At 43.8% G+C, this 22,114-nt stretch overlaps 1 protein-coding gene across 1 annotated transcript; it reads right to left on the bottom strand.

Annotated features, from left to right (window-relative positions):
• Positions 1-23: 23 nt before the first annotated feature.
• On the bottom strand, positions 24-22,022 carry ctbp1l (C-terminal binding protein 1-like). Its single transcript, XM_083980453.1, has 11 exons — positions 21,950-22,022; positions 20,764-20,807; positions 20,307-20,450; positions 15,931-16,085; positions 15,517-15,661; positions 15,200-15,406; positions 11,490-11,704; positions 10,086-10,216; positions 7,181-7,308; positions 4,084-4,201; positions 24-3,996 (listed from the first exon to the last, which is right to left on the bottom strand). Exons 3-11 carry the CDS (start codon positions 20,365-20,367, stop codon positions 3,810-3,812), a joined length of 1,347 nt encoding a protein of 448 aa, XP_083836579.1. The 5' UTR covers positions 20,368-20,450; positions 20,764-20,807; positions 21,950-22,022; the 3' UTR covers positions 24-3,809.
• Between the last annotated feature and the right edge of the window lie 92 nt (positions 22,023-22,114).

Below are 22,114 nucleotides of genomic sequence, written 5' to 3'. Positions count from 1 at the left end.
GTGTGGAGTTTACCATCGGAAGTTACCATCACAAACATGATTGTTTCTAATAAAAAAGTAAACAAAACAAAAATAAAGCTTAAGAGCCTAGTTACAGATTTTTTTTTTTCATTTTTGTTTTTTCTTTTTGTTTTTGCAGTCTGGTGAAAGAAAAAAAATCAATTCACAATGAGAGTGAGTGGAAAAAAAACATGTTCACATGTTGTAAAAATACATTTCCCAATTTTAACATTACACACAGTCACTTTCAAACATTCATTCATTCATTCCTTGTTAGATGGTTAGATGTCAGTGCCAAAAGAAAGCAAAACAGGAAAAAAAAATAAAAATAAGAAAAAAGTTCAGACCTGTGCACAAAAGGGGATGAGGAGAGAGCGGTTTCTAAAAACGCAGGAGGCTGTTCTACATTCTGAGGGCGGAAAACTTGGGATGATGGACACAAGACAGAGGGCGACTGCTGGAGGATATGTGTGCATTTGAACCCTGAGAGAGAAAAAGTGACCAATTCTCACCATAATTTTCTGCTTTTTTTCTTCTTCTTTTTTTTTTTTGACAGACCACACCAGTGTCCGCTATGCCCTCCCACTCCCAACCACTCTGGAGCTCTGGATGCGCTGTGAAAGACGCTTTAAGAGCCCCAGAGTGGTGGTGGTGTCAGTGGAGGGTGGGAGGCGGGGGGGCATTCTCACACCCAAGAGTGAAATATCAGCTGTGGCTTTGTGAGCATACACACTGTGCTTATCTGTTAGCCAACGCACATACACACTGCCAGGGCAACTTAGCTACTAGAAACTAGAAGACAAACATAAAAAAAATAACATTAATGAACAGTAAGTATTCACACTGGATTTATGTGTTTGCAGAATGAGCCAAAAACTGTCAACACAAGGCAAATGTCGTTCAAAGAAATGCAATGTGCTGTAGATTTCCGCCTGTCGGGGTGTGAAGAGCTTTTTGCAGTGCGGCATCCACTGTGGCGCGTTCGTTTCAACTGGGTGCGTCTCCTGACTTCACCTGCTGTGGTCAACTGTATTAAGGCAGTGAGTGGTTCCATGGCGACTTTCTTAACAGCTACGTTAACAAGGAGAGAAATAGTAAGGCCCAGAGGATATCAGCTGGAAAGGACAGTTGGGATAAGACGAATTAAAAAAAAAAAAAAAAAAAACACACACCAAAAAAAATCATCAGGAGGGGGATCTCTTGTTTTCTCTGAAATGTTTCAGTACAACATGTAGAACACAGACAGCATATCCATAAAAATGAAATCCTACAATAAAAACAGAATGGTTTTCATAACAGTGCACTGCTGAACTGAAAAAAAAATAAAAATAATAATCATCAACAGCAAAATTTAAGATTACTATAATGCTCATAATCCGAACTATGGGGGTTATTTTTTTTAAAAATATATACTCATCACATGACAGAGGAGCCTAGCATCTCAGGACACAGACATGCTCCATGTCTCTCATAGACTCTGAGGGGAAAACTGTACATCACTGGAAAACTGACCACGACAAAAATGGCAACTCGGGTTGAAAACACTCTGAGGGGGAGAAGGCCGGGGAGCAGAGGGAAACAGCAAGATGACATCAAATTTTTTTTTTTCCAAGCCAATAGTATTTCCCCTAGAAAATTACCTCACATGCACTATAGATAGAGCAGCTTGACAATGAAAGGGGGGTGGGGGTAACAAAACAAAACAAAAAAGAAACCAAACAGCACCTACTACTACTGTTCTAATAAAAGAGAACTAGCAGACCACGACGACCGCCTTTTGTTTTTTTCCTAATTTTTCATTAGCCGGCAAGATGGAGGTCAAAACACATCTACTACAGTCCGAAGTCTAAGAAGTGGAAAGCGTTGTGTTGAATTCCACACAGAGGAAATCAAAAGGTAAAGGGAGAGAGAGAGATAAACACTGGTTTTGCAGCCTGAGTATTCAGTGACCTATAGCGAACCTACGAAGATTTTGTCAATTCATTTCACGGGGCAATGTTTTTTTTATTGTATCATTACTGCTACAATTTCACAACCCTTCTGGTAAAGAACAGTAAAGAAGTATCTAGAAAATCTGTACAAAAAATAAAAGGGTATGCACGGTACATTCAATATCTGTTACTGAGGTACTAGAAAGGTGTTCCCTTGACACCAGGGCAACAGCGTTAAAGAGTTACTCCTAGGGACTATTCCTTTGGAAAGACAACAGCTTGTTATCATTACAGGGTGAGGGAACATACAAACACACGCGCACGCACACACACACGCGCACACACACACATACACACACACACACACGCACCACTGTCATTAATAAAGCCAGCATGCAAGAACACTGTCCCCTTGCTCCTACAGGGAATCTAATCTCTACTGTCCCCTCACACTTAAAGGAATTGGTGGATGCGTAACTGGTTCATGAGCAGATGTGTAGGGTCGGTTATGACAGTGGGAGAAGAGTGCAGGGTGGGTGGGTGCTTGGTGGTGGTGGTGGGGTACAGTGAGGCAATAACAATAAGGCGGTAGTCGATCCCTGGTCACCCGTCCTGTGTTCTGATGTCGGCAGTGTGTGATCATGTTCTTCGTCACTAAAGCTAACCTGTAACTGTCCATCTGTTTGACCGGCGTTAAGCTGTGTGCAGCTCTGGGCGGTCAGACAGTGCCCTCTGCTGGCCACGTCCCCGGCATGCTGCTGTGTTTCCAGCATGAAAAAAAAAAAAAAAAAGCTGCTGCTGCGTTTCAACACAGTGTGGACACCATGTGTGGAGACCGCACACGCAGCACCCTGGCTGCTGGCACGAGATCGAACTTCATGCCCAGGTGCTTCTCTGATATGATGCTCTAAGCCATTTACGTCAGGACAGAGTAATCCACGGGGGGGGACAAAAGTATCCAGGGGTGATGTTCTCTCACAGCAGAGAAGTGTAACCAGTGATCTTAGGGTGTCACTCCATCAAGGTTGTGAGCTAAAGTGTGAGCTGAGTAGATAAAATATACTTTGACAGTCTGTAAAGAGCTCAACACTGACAGCATTATGGGTCCCTCTGCTGAGCAAGCATATGATGACAGTGCTGGGGAAGGGGGGAGAATGAAGGGCAAAACTGGGCTGTGGGGCAGCTAGATGCCTGGTGGGGAGGACAGGATTTACTGTTGGTGATTCTGTCTGGTTTACTTTCCCCCCATCACAACAAAGGTGGAGGGGGGAGAGAGGAGGAAAAGAAAAGAAAAGGAAGAGAGCAGTAACATGAGCCATTAATGTACAAAGGGGGGCTTCAAACTTTCTGCCTCTGTGCCTCTCCTGCTCAGAGGAGGAGGAGGACTGCAGGAGGCAGCAGACTGTAAAGCCTCGTGTCAGAAATGCTATTTTTTTCTTTACAAACAAACAAACAAACAAACATTAACACCTAGAACCACAACAGATCAACTTTCCATTAAAACAACAGCCAACTAAGGAAATAAACCAATCCAATCATTGAATCCTTGAGAACAGAGTTATTGCTGACGTTGTGGGGGAGTGAAGGGGAGGAGGGGATGGCGTGTGGGTGGGTGGGTGGGTGAGATGCAGACTTGGATGGAAGGATGGGTGTGTGTTCTGGAGGGATGTGGGTGGGATGTGGGGAAGCGGTGGATAGGTCACTCCTGGGCTGGTTATGGGATCTGAGGAACAAGACTGTGTAGATCCACGTCAGGTCAAACCGGTGCTGCCGATGTACTTGAGGGTCGGGCTGTGTCTGATGCTGGGAAGTGGGGGTGGAGGGGTGGTGGGGTGGTTTCCAGAGGTGACGGAATGTACTGGCGGCGGCGGGGGGGGGCTATTGGTCGGAGGGGATGTCTCTGTCGGCTTCAGCCTTAGTGGGCTGCCCCGGGGAGGGGGCATGAGGAGGGTGAGAGACGGGGGCGATGCCATGCGCCAGGGTTCCTGAAACCAGGCTTTCAACCCCTGCGCCAGCTCCTGGGAGACCCCCTGCTGCTGCGACGTTGATCAGGCCTGGAGGAAATCTGAAACACGGAGAGAAAAAGCCAACCAATCACATGAGAGCTGATTCTTACTGCCTCAAAATCCAAATCCAGCTGCGTGGCCCTCACCTGTAAGTGGCTCCATTAAGCTCTGGGTGAACAGTGGCTGCCTCCATGCTGGGCCACTGAGAGGCGGCCATCAGGTATTCCTTATTCACACAGTTCTTCAGACTATCAGGGATACGGCCTAGAGAGGGAAAAACAGACCGTTAAGACCTGATAGAAATGCAAAAACAGAGTTCATGCTACTGACTAGGGCTGGGCGATAAACCGAAAATTTACCGATACCGAAATTTACGACGATAACCAACGTCATTTTGCGCATGTCGGTATATTCGGTTTTAAAAAAAGAAAAAAAAAAGAAACAAAATAAAAGTTGTTTTTGTCTTTTTTGGCTGTGTGTGTTGGTAGGCTATGTTCATGTCCCTTTAAGAGCCGTACTAGTGTTCAGCGTGTGTAGTCACGTGACTCCACCCCATCCAGTCTGTAACAGGAAGGGACAGAGCCGGTGACTCACTGGCAGCAGCGCGGCGAGCGCGCTCATCTGTACTGAGACTGTTGTTATTTTTTCACCTGAGTTAATGACACACACACACACTGTTGTTATTTTTTCACCTGAGTTAATGACACACACACACACACACCAGAGCAATGAGAAAAAACCTCGCTGAAATGATTAAAAACGTGCAGCGTCGGTTGCCACGTCACGTGATTTTGTCAACAGACCAGCGTGAAGGGAGTGACAAAGAGATTACAGACAGAAACGGACATGACGCCGTTAAATTGAAATAACCACGCTGACGTTCTTTATTGATAAACAGAGCGCCGTCCAGCGGGTCGAGGCACTTGAAGAAGTTTACAAAGTGACGGTAGATTATTACTGTGCATCTGCTCCGACCCCATTATGAAATATTGGCGGCGATAATAAGAAGCAGCGGCAGCCACAACTAAATGTAGCGAAAACGTTCAAAAGTTGAATCGGCTGCGGCTGCTGAGGTAGTCATCTGGTTGAGGAGGAAGAGCAGCTTGTTCAAAAAAGAAATTCTGTAGCCTAATGTGTGCTGTAATAATGTGTGCTTATCAGTTGTTCAATAACTCTTAACTAGTTAAGTACTTTATTTGTATTTTATTAACATGTTTTTAGACAGTGTATAGGTTTAAAGTGGCACCTCTATAAATACTGCAGTTATAGCAAAAAAAAAAAAGAAGAAGAAGTAATGCTATTTTTTTCCGGGGGGGTTGAGTAGGCTAGTTATCGTCCATTTATCGTTATCGAGGCAAACTGCTCAATATATCGTGATATTGATTTTAGGCCATATCGCCCAGCCCTACTACTGACAGTGTGCTCTTTGGACAACCCGTTCAATTCCAGGTTAAGTATTTGCAAATATAAAATGACAGATAGCCTAACATTTAAACAATGGCCATACAGAATACAGACCATGATTTGCTTAAATGTATGTGTATGTCCATTAGGGGTGGAACGGTTCACAAAATCCATGGTTCAGTTCAGTTCCCGGTTTTGTGGTCACGGTTTTCGGTTCGGTATATGTTGATCGTTGGGAAAATCGAAATGTCTTGTATATACAGGTTAAAACTGAAAGAATGAGGCAGTCTGACATCTGATTCATCATTGTGACAGTCTGAGGTTAAAAGTAGGTGAGATTCTGGCACTCCAAGAGAGGAGACATTGGGGGGCGCACGACAACAATTTCACACCGGGAGGCCATAGCCTTAATGTTTTTAATTTGGCCTTTATGCTGTGAGTCGAAGAGAGGCGCCGTGTTAGACCACATAAAATTAAGTCCTGCTGCAGCACTAACGTGACACTGAAATGCCCTGTCAGCGTCTCACTCGCAGGACGGACGACTGGGCAACCGAGCGACCCACCCAATCCCTATAGTCACAGCAGTAGGTTCATTACCTTTAATTGTCGGTGCAAGCCATTTTTAGATCGGTGGGGCAGAGACACAAGCTGCTCTTGAAACGGTACTTTCACCTTTCCCTTAAAACTCATCAAATACACAATCCAACAACGCCAAAATGCTCTTGTGAAGAAGTTATGACCTGCACAATCGCCACGCTATGAAATAACATAAATATGAAGCAAATACTTGGAACTACTTGTGTTTTTGAAATCACTCCGCCCAGGAGCCGTGTCTGGGATGTAGTTTCGGTTACGCATTTGCCTCAAAAACAACTCCGTCCCGTAAGGTTACATTATTATTTCATAGCGTGGTGAATGTGCAGTGAGTTTGCATTTCAAGCAAACAATTTGATTATATAACGTTGAGCACTGTGAGATTGTATCGAGTTGTAATGAGTTGTGTGTGCAACCCCAACTGAGTGTGAACTAGGGATGCACATTTTGATTTCTTTTTCTGACTGATAACCGACGCTCATTAACCGATTATTAACCGTCAACCGATAAGATTACTGGCAGCGGCGCACGTGTGTAATTAAAGGCAAAAAAAAAAAAGATTGCTCCAATTTTTTATTTTTTTTACCGTTAAATACACACGTGCGCTGCGACAGCTGATCAGTGCCACATCCACTGTGCTCTGTCTCAGCTGATCGCGCTCATAGGGAGGTTAGATGTCCAATGTAGAACTATTTTTATACAAAGTGCAGTCAAACACCAGGCTGAAGAGAGAGGAACAGCAGAGCTCCTCTGTGGAGCTGCAGGTGAACAGGCTGGAGTTCAGCGACGTCCTCTTTTATTTATTTATTTTATTTTTTCAGCGCCGTAGTTACAGGTGATTCACATCTATGTCCGTGTAGGTTACATTTATTGTCTGATCTTCCTTCATGGGGGCTGCTGCACGTACTGTCAGCCCTCCTGTGTAACTTTTTGCTGCGAAATATGACTGAAGGCACGTGAACTCTGCACGTGTTAACACGCCCCCATGAGTTGACGACATAAGGAGCTAATAACAATAAAAAAATAACCGATAGTATTAATCGGTCAAAGTTCTTGTTATCGGTTAACGGTTAAACGGTTAATCATGTGCATCCCTAGTGTGAACGAAAGGCTTCAACTAACAACCACAGTCCCACAGCCTGGATGTGAGGTGCTAAGGGGATATCTAAAACTACGGCACAGTAGTCACACCACGTCAAGGAAACTGTCAAACTGTGGAAACGCTGAAAAGCGGCTGTGCCTTACCAGTAATGGCACGACGAACCTCCCTCGCTGCTTCTTCACGAGCCTCCACAGAGGCCTGCTCACTGTACCAGGATGTATGTGGGGTACAGATTAGGTTGGGGGCATCCTTCAGAGGGCCTGTCGAAAAACTGTTCAGAGGGGGAAAGGTGGTTACAAAGAGGATGGCTGTGTCGTCGTGTTCATCTGTTGTTGTGCATGGACGAGTGCAGCCTGCAGGGGCAAGGTGGGACGAGGTAGCAGGCGTGCAAACTCATCAGGGGTTAAAAAGGTGACAAGATACCGACCCCCTAGGGGGGTCCGGGGGCATGCTCCCCCGGGAATTAAAAAAACAACAACTTTAAAGGTGAATTTACAGTAAATTTTAGCATGAGACTAGGGTCCAGATTTACTCAGGTTTGCACAGCTTTTGCTCGTGTTAAACCTGCACAATCTCTCTCTCCCCAGTCTGTGGTCAGTTTATCCAGATATTGCCTGTTAGGAAATTTGCTCCAACATTTGTTTTAGGAGAAATACAGAGGTAGTATGAGGCTAGTACGCTACATCCATGCTACCGGCACGTCTCAGAGGCAGTAGCCGGTCTACTGAACCGATAGCCCGGGGCCGACGGTTCACGGTTTTGTGGTCATGGTTTTCGGTTTGGTTTGGTATAATTTGATCGTTGGGAAAATCAATCATGTCTTGTATATTTAGGTTAAAACTGAAAGAATGAGGCAGTCTGACATCTGATACATCATTGTGACAGTCTGAGGTTAAAAGTAGGGATTCTGGCGGCAAGAGAGGAGACATGATAGTTCCAACATGTTTTAATTTATTGGGCAAAGAGAGTCATCTAAGAAAGGCTAAGAACAATTAGATATTCACTGAAATATATAACCTATATTTATTAGTGGTTCTTACAAAAATTATATCTTATAAAATATAAAAGCTAAAATGTCTCTTAAAGCTCTGCCCCTTTTAATTAGTGCATGCTAAATAATTTAACTTTAGCCTACTAGCCTACTTTTCCACATTATTTACCAGCAACATAAAGTGAAACAGAGGCAGAGGTGTCCTGCCACAGTCAGTCAACCTCCTCCTCCTCTTTCTCCTGCTGCTGCACAGGAGCCGGAGCGCTAATAAATGCTAAACGCGCTAATCTTTAATTGGTCGCGATCGCGATCATGACACACGCGACTGGCGCATCTTCTAGCTCCGACTCTTTCACTCGCCATGCTCACAAACGTTTCCACAAGTGCCCAGCTGATACACTGCTCTGCTTCTTCTTGTTGTTTACCCATAGCAGCCATGCTACAGGGCAGATTAATTCTTAGCACAGGCATGTTTTGATGTCGCACTGTACAGCCCTGGGTTTCCCACTGGCTGGTTAAACTCTTTATAGGAGATTAATGTTGGTCTCATTGATTAAATCTAACAACTGTGGCAGTCGCGTTAGTTAGTTTTTATGTAAAGTGAAGCTTCAGGTGTGTATTGCCGGACAGAAGAGGAGCGCTGCCACCACTTGTTGTCATCCAGATAAGGTGCACGCGCCTTAAAGAGACAGGTGCATTGCCTCGCCTCGCCACACCCCCCCCCCCCCCCCCCCTCAAATTTTTTTTATTGCGGATTTACACGAATCACACAAAGTTTGCACCCCTGGGTAGGACAGTGACTGGACTTTAGGGGTGGGGAAAAAAATCGATTCATGTAAGAATCGAGATTCTTATTCTCTAAGATTCTGAATCGATTCATAATCTTCAAAAATCGATTTTTTATTCAGTTTCCTCCGTCTCAATACGCGCCTTCACAGCGCCGTACACAGCGCTGCAGCACGCCATGGTGCTAAAAGACGCTCGTTAACCGCCTACAAACGTTAACTGATCTGATTTAAATGCTCTATTGAATGCCTGTCCTCTATTGAGGAGAGAGGACGATCGCTGTTTTTTTTTGTTGCCGTTAAACACACACGCGCTCCAGCTGAGCAGCCACATCCACTGCGCTCTGGATCAGCTGATCGGTGCTCAGGTGACGTTAGATCTTCACTTTTTTAAACTCATACAAAGTGCAGCTAAACACCTGGCTGAAGAGAGAGGACCAGCAGCAGCAGCTCTGACAGCTCCTCTGTGGCGCTGCAGGCAGACTGCAGGTGAGCTGGCGTGAGAGCGGAGTGCCGTCTTTTTTATTTATTTATATTTTTTTTAGCAGCGCCTTTGTTACAGGTGATACATGTCTATGTGCATGTGCATGAGAACTGATATTGAATTGAATAGACACCCAAATATTCACATCCCTTCAGTCCAGGCTTTTGAAAAGAGAGTAGCCTATAAAATCAGCTTCAGCAGCAGTTTACTTTAAAATGGTTCAAATATATTGCTGCTAAATAAATCTGAAACATGTGATGTGCATTTTTTGGGGGGGAATATGGCTTCTGATATAATAGTCTGTAGACATCATCATCATTCAACTTTTTCACATGGTCTGGTGTTAATAAAGCAAACTAAAAAAAAACTAAACTAAAAATCGTAATCGAATCGAATCGTGAGCCAACCAAAGATTCACATCCCTAATGGACTTTCAAAATTTAAGTACTTACATGTCCAAACAAATACTCCATATTAACTAAGCAATATGTGTATTGTAAACAGACAGAGGGTGGGTGAAGAATATCGTTCAGCAGACAAACATCCAAAAGAAGTTGCACAGCAGCAGAAAAGATAGGAATCACAACTCAGGATAAAATCAGAGTGGAAAAACATTTTTTTTAGAAATGTGTGAGTGGGGCCTTTGTGGAGATGTGGCTTTTCATTCAAGCCTACAGCAACTAATCATGTATTCATAAGATAAATTTGGGAGGATACTCATGGGTCACGATTTATAAAAGATTGACATGTGGTCTTTTAGACAGATTCCCCACCCCTCCCACTAGTACCTGAATGGTTCTGTCTCGTGCACATCCAGGGCAGCTCCTCGTATCCGGCCTTCTTTCAAGGCCTGAGCCAATGCTTTCTCGTCAACCAGACCCCCTCTTGAAGTGTTCACCAGGAAAGCTCCCTGACGCATCTGTAGTAAGAGTAAGCAACAGTACGATTAAACTATGAGGTGCCAACTAGACTGAATTTTTTTTTAAATCTGAGGCAAAATATCGTTAAACACTGATGTAATTCCGCGCAAATATGTTGTACTTCTCCTAATCTATAGCAGAGACTTCCCTACGATGAAGGGAATGTTTGATTCAGGTAAACTTAAAGCAGAAGTGAGTGATATATTTGTGTTAATATAAGTCTTAAATAGTTATATCTTCCGACAGCAATCACTTACATAGAGTGTTTGGACTGAAACACGGGTCTCTCAGTCCCTCTGCTCTGCTCTGAGCCGAAGAGAAAACATTTATCGTATCCTACAGTTTTTATCCAATGAGGAGAGAGAACGGCATGCAGGGCTGTGTGTGCAGCCAAGGAACGCCGTGAATGTGGTGACGTAGCGACGAGGACTGTTATGGTGCGTTCAAGGAAACTCGTATTTTTCCGACCGTGAAGTGGTACCAGTTCGATCTGGTACGAGTTCACCGGTCGGAAGTTACGAGTGGCCGTTATAGTGACTTTCACCGGTAAAACAGGTCGGGAAAAACACGAGTGGGTTGCCTGGAACGCTACAAAGTCGTAAGTTGTGACTTGAAGCTGTAATTTACGATTTCAAAAGCCTGCCTGGAACGCAGCATTAGCGAAAACGACCGGATCACTCACTTCTGCTTTAATAAAGTAAAAAACTGACTGTCCATTGCTGGTAATATGACAGCCTTGATCAACATATCAGCTAGTTGGTCAGATTGATCGTAGGGGGTTCTGTATACTAGGCTTGACAGGCTACTTAACTAGCATCAACATCCCTTAGTGATGATCCCTCTGTGATGCTAAATGATAATGTGGTTGTGCCGCTAAACCTCAGAATAAGCCAACAATTTTTTCCTCACATAGGGCAAGAGGCAAAACAATTTTATGTACATATGTCATCAAAGTAAAACTGTTTTCATAAGACATTTAAATGAACGATGTAGTGCCTGATGAAAAAAAATCAGTAATTTAATAAAACTTAGGTCCACTCCAATATTACATCCATTCTGAATTCTGATGAGATGGTTCAATCCGGTTTAGGATCATGTATTAGTAAAACAGAGGTGGGCTACCTATTATTCACAATATTTCAACCATGCTAACAAAAGTAAACCATAATTTGATGTTGCCTTTTCCAAACAAAATTCCATAATACTTGCTGATGAGAAAGCAAACGTGTGACAAACTTTGTGTTTAGCATATTCTGCCTGTGTCCTGCACACCTGTTTGATGGTGAAGTCATTTATGAGGTGGTGGTTGTGCTCGTTGAGGCTGCAATGCAGGGATACACAGTCCGAGTGGATGAGCAGATCCTGCAGGGTGGCCATGCGCTGCAGGCCTAGTGAACGCTCCACACCATCGGGCAGATAGGGGTCATAGAAGATCACGCCAAAACCAAAGGCCTTGGCTCGCAGGGCCACTGCTTGGCCAACACGCCCTTCAAGACAAAGAAAAAAGGTAAGGTTATTAACAGCCACTGATGTGCCCTTGTTGGAACCAAAATAGAAATCATAAATACCAAATGGGTCACTGTTTGTCTGACCATTAACTTTCTGTTTGGATTAAACCAGTGGTTTGAGTCACTGACCTTGCAGTGATGCATGACCAGGGGAAAAATATAGTGAGTGAGGCGAATGAGTTGTTGAGTGAATGTGATTTATGTACAAAAAGTTTGCCAACAGTATCCTGGTGACTTTTATATAATCAAAAAATCAAAATGGATACTCTTTTAGGGCTGCCACTATCGATTATTTTTGTAATTCATTATTCTATTGTTTTTTTAATCGATTCATCGAGTAATCACAATAAGGTCTTTTTCCTTATTAAATAGCTATAGTAAATAGACATGTCTGCTAGGGATGGGAATTGATAAGAATTTAGCGATTCCATTATCGATATTGCTTATTGATTCGATTCCTTATCGATTCTCTTATCGATTCTCATTAGGTGAGGGAATAAAAGAGAATGGGTTTGTTTGCATTAATGCAGTGGTTGACCCTCAATCAAGATGAGCAAGCTCAGATATTTGTATATGATGCATTTTATTTGATCTTGATTTATATTCGAGAAAGTGAAAGCATAAAGAATATAGTTGTTTAAGATTGTCTGTGGTGTTTTTAATCATAATTTTAAAAAGGAAAATAATTAGTATATTTAAAATTTTTTTTTATCAATTACTAGACATTTAAAGGAGATATCAGTGAAATGTTTTTGTTAATATAAGTCCTAATTAGTCATATTTTCCGTCAGCAATCACTTACATAGAGTGTTTCGACCGGAACACGAGTCTCTCCGTCACTCTGCTCTGCTGTAACCCGAGGAGAAAACATTTCTTCTGGGATACAAGTGTTATCCAATGAGGAGAGAGAACGGCATGAAGGGCTGTGTGTGCAGCCAAGGGATGCGCGTGAATGTGGTGACGTAGCACGAGGACCAATTGATGCCTGACAAGGGCGGGGGCTGCTAACTCATGGTGCGTTCAAAGAAACTCGTACTTTGTGTTTTTCCTTCCTGTGAAGTCATACCAGTTCGATCTGGTACGAGTTCACGGGTCGGAAGTTACGAGTGGCCGTTATAGGGAACTTTCACAGACAACAGGATGGTAAAAACACGAGCTACGGGTTACCTGGAACGCTACCAAGTCGTAGTTGTGACTTGAAGCTGTAACTTACGGTTTCAAAAGCCTGCCTTGAACGCAGCATTAGCCGAAACGGCCGTGAAGCTGATATCTGCTTTAAGGCGATCCCATTTGAATTCCAGGCGACCCCAGATGGGGTCCCGACCCCAAAGTTGAAAACACTGCATTAATGGCTCCAACATTAAAAAAGTAGACAGGACCGACCTGCCTGGACAGGTTAACACTAGACCACTGTGGCTGTGGGGCAGCTGTGCTCACAGGAGGATTTTAACAGTGTTTACATTTCATGGTTTTTACGCATGTGTATTCTTCTCACTAGTTATTGTTTTCATAACGTTCGTTTTTATGCGGAGTGAGCGAGTGAAAGAGAGAGAGCGCGCAAGAGAAAGACAGAGCGCACCATTCCACGTGGCTACGAGCAAAACCTGAAACGAGGTGGTTGGAAATGAAGAGAGAAAAACAGAAAGAATAGACATGTAGCCTGTTCAGGAGACGTTGACTTGTCCTCACGACGTGAGGGAGGGAGGACTGGAGGGTGGCTCACAGGTTTAGTGATGAGGAAACGTCACTGTCAGCTGCATCTGTCAGCAGCTGCTCCACGCAGACACGCCACTAACTTTATTTTGTGAGAACAAACGGTGACATGTGGATATAAACACTAAGCACCCTCATTTATAATGATGATTGGTTTTAACGTAACGTCATTAATCGTTCAGTCCGGTACAATAACGGGTCTTTGTGGGCGCTGTGTACATCGGCTCCAGGTAGAACAACTGTAAAACACCTGGAGCTGAGCGGGTCGCGGCGGGGAGAGGCTCGCAAAAACACAAAAAAACAATTCAGTAAACAGCGACATCAACTCTTGACGCGAGAGCAGCCCACGTGTCCACACTACACAGTGTCGGCCGGGTTAGATGCGACAGGCGATGCTGTCACACCACTCAACTCGGCTTCTGCCTCCACCCGTGTTTGCTTCGTTCTGACCCGAACACAGCGTGTGTTGTTTTTCTTTGCAAATGTGCGAGTTTCTGAACCAAACGGAATCAATAAGGGAATCGTTAAAGCAGACACGCACACGATTCCAGGAATTGATCCAAGTTGGAACCGGTTTCATATCGGTGCATCCCTAGTCTAAAGGTCCCCACACACCGCACCGACATGAGCTGGCAGCCAACTGCCTTTTTCTGACGATTCCGTCACGTTTTGTCGGACACAGTCAGCAGAAAGGAAGCATTGAAACACATCGCCTCAAATACTGCCGACTACACATCAGCATGTACGTTCTGCACTTGCGCGAGATGGAATAAGTCTCCTTAATATCGGGTGGCGCTTGTCTCATGACAGTAATCCCTACCATGAAAACAGGAAATAATGGAACGGAGAATCCATAGAAGAAACCACAGAGATTAAAAACAAAGCGCACACAACATTAGCTTGTTATTCATTTTGAGAAGACTTTTTGGAAAACAAAGCTTGGCAGCAGAATGATCTCTCCGGCTGAGCTGATGGTCGCATTATCTGCTCTCGGACTCGTTATTGCCCGATCGCAGGAGGGGAAAGTAAGGAGAAAGCGCACAAGGAGCATATTCAAAATTGTTTATATGAGTGGCTTGTCTACTATCGTCACTTCCACCCCTCCCACACACAGCTATGATTCACAAGGGCCCCACCAATCAGAATGGTCATAGCTAGCACACAGCCAATCAGAGTATACGACGGCTCTAATCCTCCGACGGTTGAAGCTACCCTATTGCGCATGTCGAATTGGACGGAGCTGAACACACCGAACAGATGCGTACCTGACCTCGCGGGCCGGTGTGTTCCAGCCTTAATTGAATCAGAGGGTGAGTGAATTAAACTGACGTGAATTAAATGAACGCAGCAGCTGTTTATTTCTTTTCCTTGACCTAATGTTAGGGACATCATAACTAGCCATCAATATCGACTCAAGTTCTTAACTAGTCAAATAACTAATTACTGTACGTTCCCACTAGCATTCATCTGGATTAGCGACCACATTGAAAGAATATTGCATATATTGTAAGTGTAGTTAATTAAACAAAGCTCCGATTCAGGAGAAAATGCCTCGAAATGCAATTTTTGGTAAATCGAATTATTCAAATTACGAGTAATTGTTTTAGCCCTATACTCTCTCATTTGTCTTTTTCACTATTCTGGTTTGTGTTAGGGTTTAAAAAATGTGAGGATGTGGGATTTTTAAATAATAACTCCATAAGACAAATACCATCTAATTATAGGGATTTAAATGCCCACCTAGGTCCACATTTTACTCACCCAGGCCAATAATACCAAGCGTCTCGCCCCGGATACGAGCCGCGCCACCAGCCACCTCCCTGATCTGCTCCACACTAGAAGCACGGGTTCCCTCCCTGAGGGCCTGGTGCATCCAGGTGACTCGTCTGTACAGGTTGAGGATCAGACATAGCGAAGTATCGGCTGTCTCCTCCACTGAGGATGCTGGCACATTACACACCGCGATGCCTGGGTGGTGGGGATGAAGACAAGGAGGAAAAAGATCAGTGTTGAAGACAACAGCATCTGCCATGAACAGCACTCCGAACAACTTTGTGTGTTGTTGTGCGTCAGCTCACCAAGTTCAGCAGCTGCTTTGATGTCAACGTTGTCGAAGCCCGAGCCAATCCTCACAATTACGCGTAGACCTTTAAACTTTTCCAAGTCATCTCTGGACAGAGTGATGGTGTGGTACAGCAGGGCGGCCACTGCCTCATTAAGCACCTACAATGGACAAATGCATTTGATAAATCAGAATGTTTATTATACTTAAATGCACTTTGCAAAAGCAACACTGAAATATTATGCCACTTTTGCAAGAGACATGAAAATTAAAACTACATAAATTAGGGAAATACTAGTCATTATTTGCCATGTTGGTGGCAAATGTTCTGCTGATTATTTTCAAACTACAGCATGAAATTAGAATAAAAGTGTTTTGCTTGTATCATTTGTGATTACATTGTGGTTATGTGTGAGCGTGTTAACCCTACCTTCTCATGTATCTCTTGTGTGGACTGGGCATCGCAGAATGCCACTGTGGCCACATCTTTGAGGATGGGCATTTCCACAGTGCAGTCCCGCCCGTCCAGCAGGGCCACCAGGGGCCGCGGATGCATTGGCCCGTTGAGGATTGGGGGTCGGATACCTGAGAGCAGAAGGAAGAAAACAGTGTTTGTTTTTACATGCGTGGTTATATTTATTATCTTATGACCATTGCAATTCCAGGACAAAAACAACAGCGTGAAGTCTCCAAACCACATTTAGACACACTAACATTTGCATAAAGCTTTGTGTTACAGGATTTTGTCTCTGTCTCCTAATGCGTTTATTGATGACATGGTAGAGGCAGCTACAGGCCACTTGCATTTCATAAACAGTAATGTTAAACCGGAGGTTAGTGACTCAAAAGTCTGTGTTTCCCATGGCTGGACTACCTGACAAGATGCAAGTCATTATACCCCCACAGAAAATCCCCCACCACAAACGACTAAAGTTAACAGTGCTAACACTGCTTAGACAATAATAACTCAGACTTTTATGACTCTTTTTTTCCCCATCAGCGCCCAAAGAAAACTACCAGGATGTGTGCTGTGTATGTCCCACAGAAGCAATGTGTTCTTTGGTTGCAAAAGAAATGTGTAACTAAATCTGTAATAGGGCGTGGAGAGTGTCCAGCATCCAGGCCTATTTGGTATTGAACTCCAGCTCTGTTTAGCAGTGTGTGGAACCAATAAACACCATCAAGTCTTCATCAATCCATCTCTGTCACACTTAGATCCTTAAGCTCCTCATATGGGGAAGATAGATAGAGCACTTTTGATGAAGTGTTAATTCTGGGAACTTGACCTGCCTACTGTATGAGCAGAGTACACACGGGGGGGTCGGCTGGGATGGGAGGGGGAGAGGTGATGTAGTGTGGCGGCTGGGGGGAGGGGTGGAGAAAACTGAGGGGTCTCGGAAAGGAGGTGGCGGGGGTTCATGAAGGGGTCTGAGTCATGACCTAAATTCTCCCGTCTGGAATTGTCCCTCCTTCCCGTTTCTCTGGTTCTCCCCCCTTCACACACACACACACACCACACACCACACACATTTCTGACACCGTGACCATTTATCATTCTGCTGATAAAAGAAACAAGTCAACAACAAATCAATGCCAGAAATAAACACCACATCTCCGCTGCTGCAATAGTGTGAAAATAGGGTAAATTTAATAAATTAACACTAATGGTTGTAATAGTTTTGCTTTTACACCTCTCGCCTGCTTTCTTTTCAACAGCTCTAGCTTGGACTAACCCCACACATGCACCAGTATCTTGTCCTTGCTGTGTGACAGGTGTGTGCGCGCGTCTCCCAGGGTGGGGGAGTGTGTCTAGCTGGAACATTTACTTGGACAGAGGGCAGGCAGGAGGTAATGGTGAGACTGCAGAGGGAGGGAAGGGAGCTGGTAGCTGAGGGTGGAAAACAAATATTTGTGAACACTTCCTCTGACGTCTGACCATTTCCCAATGCATGCATTAAATGCACACGGGCAAAAAGAAGAAAGAAAAGAAAACCACACAGCCTGGTACTCTTATAGAAATGTACAGTATCGTGAGCCCAGTTTAGCAGTTTGATTCACATTCACTGCAAATCGCTCAAGAATACCAACAGGCCTACTGCAACGCACTGAAAGCACAAAGAGACTCTTACTATGTACAAAAATCAAATGGGGCTCATCACAAAGAAGCTCTCTGAAAATGTAGTTCTAGAAATACACAAACAGGCCTACACACGGGGTAATCTGAGTAAAGGACACTGGCATACCCAAGGCCTACGAAGCACAAGCATGGCCGCACACACAATACAATTCATTCAGTGATTCATTCATTCCCCCCACCCTCTCTCCCTTTCTTTCCCCTCACTCCCTCCTCCTCTCCTCTCTCCCTCTGGCGCAGTTGGAGGAGTAAGAGGTGAGGGGGGAGGGGCAGCAAACGATGATAATGCAGCAAGCAGCAGCAGCCGTACTCCACCCAGACACAGCTAGGCGCACACACACACACACTTGGTTATTCAGTTCCTCAACGGCTGCGACAACACAAATACGCGCTGAACATAAAAAGGGAAACTGCACACACAGAGCTGCACCACACCCAATCCTTAGACCACCACCCCCCATAGTTCAAATTTAAGAACACATGCCAAAATAGAAAACACATGAGCACCGGGCCTAACCTTGCATTATGAAGTCTGTCAGCCTGTCTTCCTCTCTCTCTCTCTCCCTCTCTCGCCTCGCTCTCCCTCTATCGCTCTTTTTTTTCTCCCTCTCTCTGTCAGCCTGCTCTTGGCTGGCTGAATCCCAGCTGTCATCCACGCCCAGTCCCTCCCCCAAGAGCAGCCTCCAATCACATGCAGCTCCATTGAGAGCCAGCCAACCAGCACTAACCTCATTAGCATAGCCGAGGCTGAGGCCGAGGGCGGTTTGGGCTGTTGTCGTTTTTTAAAGAGACAGCTGGCCCATTTCCCTGCCCCACGACCCTTCACCTTGTCCTCTCCCTTTCACCCGTCTCCTGAGACGCTCCCAGACGGTTCCCTCCATTTTAGTGCACCATTATGTGTGATCTCAATCATCTACACTCTACTGCAGTTCAAAATACTCTCATCCAAAAATCTTTGGTATACCAGCCATGATTGTTAAACTTGTAGCAATATAAAAAGTTAACTTATTATTTTCAATAAGAAAGACACAGCAAAGCTCCCACTTGTACACTGCCTGCGTACCATGTAACCCACAAATAAGAAAACAAAACAAAAAAACACACAGCACCTCAGAATTGTGTCAACTTGTGGCCAGGGTGTAAAATTAACTTTTTACCTCATCGGCCATTGGCTAGTGACCTCCAAAAATTTACCGGCCGAACATATTTTTCACCGGCAAATGTAAAAATCATGCCTTGTTTGACTAAAAGTAATTACCTTACGTTTTTAGTGTAAAAATCCAACTTAAGAACATTAAAGAAGCTGCACATCCTGGCAGCCGAGAATATTATTGTCCTTCCTCTGTTAAATATAAAAGGAGGCTGAAAACTACAGGACATTTCTGTTCTGTCCTGAAATGTGTGTTTCTCCTCTATAATACACATTCTCTATCTCAGAGGCGACGTCTTTCCACATACGGGCTTCCTTCACCTTTCAAACGGGGCAGAGCGCCGTGGGAAACAGTAGGAGAGACACAACCTGAGGGAGCAGGTCTGTGGACCTGTGCACCGCGGACATGCACGGAAAAAACAAGCACGGCACATCAAATGCGCGCCACTGTTGAGCACATAAAAGTTTTCATCGCCGGTGATCAGCTGTTACTATGTGTGCAGATTTAGGCTTGTTCAAACACTGCCAGCAGTTTTTTTTCAGAGGCAATTTATAATTGATGATGATGAGCAATAAACCCCGATAGGATGGACAGAACAGGACCCTGACGGTTTGCATCTGGGTTTTTGTTCATCCTGTTGCATCCCTATAGGGGCCAGCTAAAGAAATAAACTCTGTGGCAAAGGAATTGCAGTTCAAAATTTTCTATCAGCCACTGGCAGGTGTATTTTTGTTTTACACACCAAACTCATTTTTTACCCGCCACTGACGTTTGGAGGGTGTTAATTTTACACCCTGCTTGTGGCATTTCATTATCATGAACCAAATAAAATATTCAATCAATTTCATAATGTTCCTGACACACTGGAATAACTCAGAAAAAACAGCTCCTAAAAAGCAGTATTATGAGTTCATGTTCCAGTTCATGTAACAGAACATCAAACTGCTGAATGGTGGAATGAATTTTGATTTAATTTGTTTTTGTATTTGGCTATGTTGTTGTTGTCATTTTGTATTCATCAGTCCAAACCAGTTTCAGACAGGATTAGCCCGGACTTGCTTGCTTGTTTGTTTTCAAATGTTACACTGTTAATGTGTTGAAAAGTAAGGAATGAAGGTTTATTATTTGGTCTCACCAGACGCAATAAGATCTTCATTCAGGAAGGCTACTGTGGCCACTGGCTAGACCAAACTTCTGGATGAGATAAAACTATCAACACTAAACACTCTCAATTTGTAGTGGAAAACTAGTCAAGATGTTTTTGAACATTTAAGTCTTGGTTCAGGTGGGAGGCTAATAATCATATTACTAGCATTCAGTCTCTTTACATTTTGTTGTATGTTTGGTAAAAAATTGAAACTTCAGTTTTCTGGTTTAAATCTTCAGCAAAAACGCTTAACAGTATGACTATATATTACCGTAATGATGGCCCTCGTATAGTACAATAAAATGTAATACTTCACATCAAGGTAATTAAATATACCACCCAGGCATTTACTTTCAGTATTAAGGAGCACTCACCCTCACAGATGCGGTCAAGTCTCTGCCGCTTGACCTGTTTGTGTTTGTCCATCAGCGCCATAGACCAAGCAGTCTGAACCTGGGACAGAGAAGAACAGATCCAAGTGCCGTGGAGTCCCTTAAGTGATGTCCCCTTAGATTCACCTGCACACAGACGGAAAAAGTCAGTAGACAAAAAGAAAAATGTTGGGCCAACACATTGAATTTAGTGTTAGAATTAGCATTGAACAACCCTGATTAAACTGCTTTGCATTTAGGCAGCTGGACACATGAAAATGTCATTCATTGTGTGTATCAATCAAAACAATGACAAAGGATATTGATAAATACATTTTTAAGTTTAGACTCAACAGTTACTCCTCATGTACAATTGGAGAAAAGATGGTTCATCAAATTATATGCAGAGAAATTCGTAATGGATCATTTCAATTGTAGCAAACTGTAAACAGACACTCACCTGGAGAACAATGTTCGTTGTGCCAATGAGTGACTTAGTTTGCACTGTAAACAAAGAAAAGGTATACTGTGTTCAGATATGACGGACATTCAGTTATCATCACTGCAGGTATAGTAGGCCGATACAAAGACAGAAACCCCAGGGTACCAGTGGCAAAAAGACTTAGGTACACAAGCGTAAAACAAAAACAAAAACACACACGACAAAAAAAACAAAACATATCTTATGTGTGAATATCTTTAGTAGTAACACCATTCAAATACTACTTTTATTACTCCTCCACAGTTTCCGAATTATCTTTACAACCAGTTAAGGATGCTGATAATGGTTTCTTAACTTAGCTTTAGCTTTCAAAAACACCCCCACTCACACACACAGATAACGTGATACCTGTGGGAGTCTGACTGAAGCGGTAAGTTAACTTCACGGTGCAGCACCACGGAGCCGCTCGTTAGCTGCCAACTTACCGTTAACTAACTAGCCTGAGGTGCTGCTAGCTAACCCCCTTTTCTCAGCTACCGACACTTACCGGGGACTCTTGCAATGAATGGTGGACATTAATATGCTCCACGTAGATACTTCAACTATTCTAATTAAAATCAAGTGACAAAACCACTACACTTAGTCCAGTTTGTTCAGAGCTAGTTCAAATAACAGTAACTTCTGAATTGCAATCCGGGGCTAAGGCTAACTACATACATAGCATAGCAGCTAGCTAACTAGCCGATGCTGGCTAAGCTAACCCAAACACAAACATTTGAGGACTTTTAAGTTGCCAACAATTTAATGTTAACTACAATTTCTTACTGAGTCTCGAAAATACACAGTGTTATGTGTTAATTGTCTGCCACCAACTTTGAAGAGTCAAACTAAAGCTTCTCTGTTAACTACACATATGAGGCGTTTTTTTTTTTTTTTTTGCACCGTTGCTAACGTTAGCTGTAGCCGTTAAGCAGCGTGCCGCCGCCGCTGAGTGTGGGAGAGATGCAGCAGGCGGAGGGGGGAGCCCGTTTAGTCCGATTTGTTATCAGCGAGTGGCGCTACAATGTGAAATATCTGATCCACAAGCTTTAAAAAATGAATTAATTCTACAGGGAAAGGTGAATCGCACACGTGATTTAATCCTAGCAACACTACTTAAAACCCCCAGTGAGCAAAACTTGCAAAAAAATTGTCAGTTATTTACCCCGAATAAACTCTTTCAAGAGTGCTGAGACAGTGTGCGTGCGTCGGTGGTGTTCCCTCTCTCCCGATCGCCATGAAATTAGACAAAAGAGGAAGTGGCTCGCTGTTGCTGGTGGGGGGGTCAGACGGTCTGTGAAAAATCATCGGTGGCCTGGAAGGAGCGCCC

The sequence above is a fragment of the Trachurus trachurus genome (assembly GCF_905171665.1).
Source record: "Trachurus trachurus genome assembly, chromosome: 10".
NCBI classification, from domain to species: Eukaryota; Metazoa; Chordata; class Actinopteri; order Carangiformes; family Carangidae; genus Trachurus; species Trachurus trachurus.
This window is presented reverse-complemented; position numbering and strand designations above follow the sequence as displayed.